Source organism: Aptenodytes forsteri, unplaced genomic scaffold, assembly GCF_000699145.1.
Source record: "Aptenodytes forsteri isolate BGI_AS27 unplaced genomic scaffold, ASM69914v1 Scaffold166, whole genome shotgun sequence".
In the NCBI taxonomy this organism is placed as follows: domain Eukaryota; kingdom Metazoa; phylum Chordata; class Aves; order Sphenisciformes; family Spheniscidae; genus Aptenodytes; species Aptenodytes forsteri.
The window spans coordinates 4,195,697-4,198,939 of record NW_008796110.1 but is presented as its reverse complement, the minus strand read 5'-3'; the positions used below and the strand labels follow the sequence as shown (position 1 = coordinate 4,198,939).

Sequence of the window (3,243 nt, the reverse complement as noted above, 5' to 3'; positions counted from 1 at the left end):
GCCGGGGCAGTCCCAGGGCGCTGTCGTGCAGCTTGCGGACGTGCTTCTTGAGGTCAAAGTTCCTGCAGAAGCCTTTGCCGCAGGTGGGGCAGGTGAAGGGCTTCTTGTCGTTGTGGGTGTGCATGTGGAAGGTCAGGTTGTACACCTGGTGGAAAGCCTTGTTGCAGATATTGCACTTGAACTGCTTCTCCCCGCTGTGAGTCAGCTTGTGGTTTTTGTAATTGCCTGGGGACGAGACAAGAAGGGCAAACGGACCGGGGGGTGAGAACTGGACGCTGCAAGGGGGAGAAAAAAAATCCCCAAACCCTGCCCCGTCCCCAGAGCCCGGCTTTGGCCGAAAGCGACCGCCAATCTCTTAGCAAACGCCCGCCTTCTCCCCGTCCTCCCCGCGGCTGTTCCTTCGACAGACGAGAAGGGAATTATCGAATAAACCGAAATCACATCAATTGCCGAAATAAAACCCCTGGGTTTAGCCTGCCCAGCGACACGGGGAGAAAAATTAACCAAACTCCCGCACGCGGAGGGGAAAAAAGGCGGCGAACTCGTTTGCCAGGGTGCGCTGGAAGCTGCGCGTTGCAGTGCGCGGAAAACGGGCGCTGCCCGCGGGAAGGCTGCCCCCGCGCTCCCTCGACAACGAAAGCCCTGCCCCACTCCGTGGGCCGTGCCGTAGGAAATGTGTCGGGGCTCGCGATACTTAAAATTAACCTAAATCTCTAATAACAGAAATTAAAAACACCCCCCCCCCCCCCCCCCCATCGCAAATTGTCCCGACGCTTGACATCGCCTAGGGGGGCCCCGGGCGAGGGAGAGGGCGCTGGAGTCTGGTACCTTTCTGGTGAAATCCTTTGCCACAAAATTCACAGACAAAAGGTTTGTAGCCGGCGTGTATTCGCGTGTGTGTGTTCAGGGTCGAGCTCCGGTTAAAGGCTTTGCCGCACTGGTTGCACTTGTGCGGCTTTTCCTGGAGGGAAACAAACGCCAAGTCGCGCCTTGTTGGTTGGTTTGCAGGGCTCGTGTGCTGGTTTGCAGGGTTTGTGTGTTAGCCGACGGCTCGCCGCCGCCTGGCCCCGCTCCCAGCGCGGGGCACCCCGCGGTACCCCAAACGAAATCCCCCGGCGGCTCCGGCTCAGCCGTGGTTGGTTTGCAGGGCTCGTGTGCTGGTTTGCAGGGCTTGTGTTTTAGCTCGCCGTTCGCCGTCGCCTGGCCCCGCTCCCAGCGCGGGGCACCCCGCCAAAAGAAAAGCGCGAGCGAAGGGGTGGAAGGAGGGGACAACGCCGGGCTCCCCAAAAAGCGCGAGCGAAGGGGTCTCGGGGAAGGAGGGAGGGAGGGAGGGAAGGAGGGAAGGATGGAGGCTCACCTGGGTGTGGATGATCTTGTGCCGGCAGAGCGTGCTCGCCTGTCTGAAGCCCTTCCCGCAAACTTTGCAAACAAAGGGTCTGGCTCCCGTGTGCACCGGCATATGGCGAGTTAAGTTATAATGTGCATTAAATACCTTCAGAGTGAAATCAGACAAAAAAATAATTGCGATTAGAAGGCGAGAGCGCCGAGGGGAAGCCGTCGTTTAAAAATAAAGCGAGCGAGCGACCGACAACCCGGCGGACAGACGGACGGGGGTAGGAGGCTGGGGAAGCAGGGGGAAGGGAGGCGGGCTGCGGCTCTACTTGCCTTTCCACAAACTTCACACGTGAAAACTTTGGGCTTGCTGCTCGGGGAGCCGCGGCTGAACTCCGAGGTCTTGTAGGCGATTTTTTCCGAGAGGATCTGAGCACTTTCTTTCATGTAATGCTGCAGCTGAGCCTGCGATAGGTCCTTGAAGGCTACCCCCGCCGGGTACTTGTCCACGGACGGCAGCACCAGCTTGTTCCGCTCCGCCAGGTAAGCCTTGGGCTGCGGGTGCAAGGGAGAGCTGAGGAAATAAGAAGCCACCGGGTGGATGTTGACACTGGAGGACGGGTGACAAGGGCTGTCGCCTCGGTTGAAATAGCACAGGGCTCCCATGGCGTGGAAGGAGGAGTGATTGACCACTCGGGGTCTTACCAGTTTGTACTGCTGCAAGGGCAGGGCATCGCGGGGGAAATCTCCTTTCAAGCTCAGGGCACAGTTCAAGAGATCGCCGCAGCTAAAGGAGGGCGAGGAAGAGGAGTCTAAATGAGCCTTCCTGGGTTCCGCTCCGGCCACCGCCGCTTTGGGCAGGGGGTCGTACGCCACCGGGACAAAGGGGATCATGCAGGGGATGGAGGAGTTGAGGTGCAGCGGGTGCTTGGGGTCGCCTTTGGCCACGGAGCCGTGGAGGAGCTGCGGGACGGGGATGGAGCGGGGCTCTGGCGTCCGCGCCATGATGCGCTCAATGGAGAAGGCGAGGGGCTTGGGCGTGCTGATCATGTTGCTCCTGGCAGACAGGCTTTCTCTGGCCGGAGGAGTCGCTAGGATTTTGGTCGCCGTGTGGTGGCCACTATTGTCCATGGCTGGATTGCATTTGTTCGCCCGGTTTGAGCCGCTTTGGTAGACGCCTCTTTTTTTTTTTTTCCCCCTCCTCTCCCCTCTCTCTCTCTTTCACTCTCTCTGCCCCTTTTCTTGTCACTGATCTGCAAGGAGGGAGACCAGCATCGCCGCCGCCACCATCACCACAGCCTCCGCCGGCGGAACCAGCCTTCTTAGTCCAGTGGACTCATGCCAGCCCATCACAGTTTACTTTGGCGCACCAGTGACTCGGGACAATCGCTACTTATTTCTATCAATAGAAAGTGTTGTGTCAATAACGCAGCCAAGATCTCGCCAATCGTTAACTTCCAAGAGGAGAAGGTAAACTAGATAATTGCTCAATTCGCTTCCAACAGTCAACAGGAAAAGTTTTTTCCCCCCCAGTAAGCGGCTACTTTTCATTGGCGCCCGCGCCTCCCCCGCCCAGGGAAGGAGGCGTCTCTCCCTCCTTCTTGCCGCTCTCCCCTCTGCCTCCCTCCCTCCCTCCCTCCGTCTCTCTCTTTTTTATTATTATTATTTGCAATCTGCTTAACCAGGCTTTAGAGGCCAAGCAAATCCGAGATCAATTTTCTTGTTTGGCTTTAAGTGACATCATCTAAAATCATTGTCCAAGTGCTAAATAGGGATGTGAAACCCAATTCAAGGGCAAGCGCCAGGGTATTTGTCAAACGAGGTGCTGCAGAAGAAGCGGCTGGAGGGGAAGCTGTTTGTTTCCTTGCCACTTTCCAGCCCGAGCTCTCTTTGTGCGTGGGTGTGTGTGTC

At 57.6% G+C, this 3,243-nt stretch overlaps 1 protein-coding gene across 1 annotated transcript in view; it reads right to left on the bottom strand.

The window, feature by feature from the left end:
* FEZF1 (FEZ family zinc finger 1) overlaps window positions 1-2,463 on the bottom strand; it is a 3,927-nt gene extending 1,464 nt beyond the window's left edge. The window contains exons 1-4 of the mRNA XM_009286868.1: window positions 1,666-2,463; window positions 1,358-1,492; window positions 829-961; window positions 3-225 (exon numbers count right to left, since the gene is read on the bottom strand). Of these exons, the coding sequence (XP_009285143.1) occupies window positions 3-225; window positions 829-961; window positions 1,358-1,492; window positions 1,666-2,463 (1,289 nt within the window). The remainder of the gene's footprint in view (window positions 1-2; window positions 226-828; window positions 962-1,357; window positions 1,493-1,665) is intronic.
* Between the last annotated feature and the right edge of the window lie 780 nt (window positions 2,464-3,243).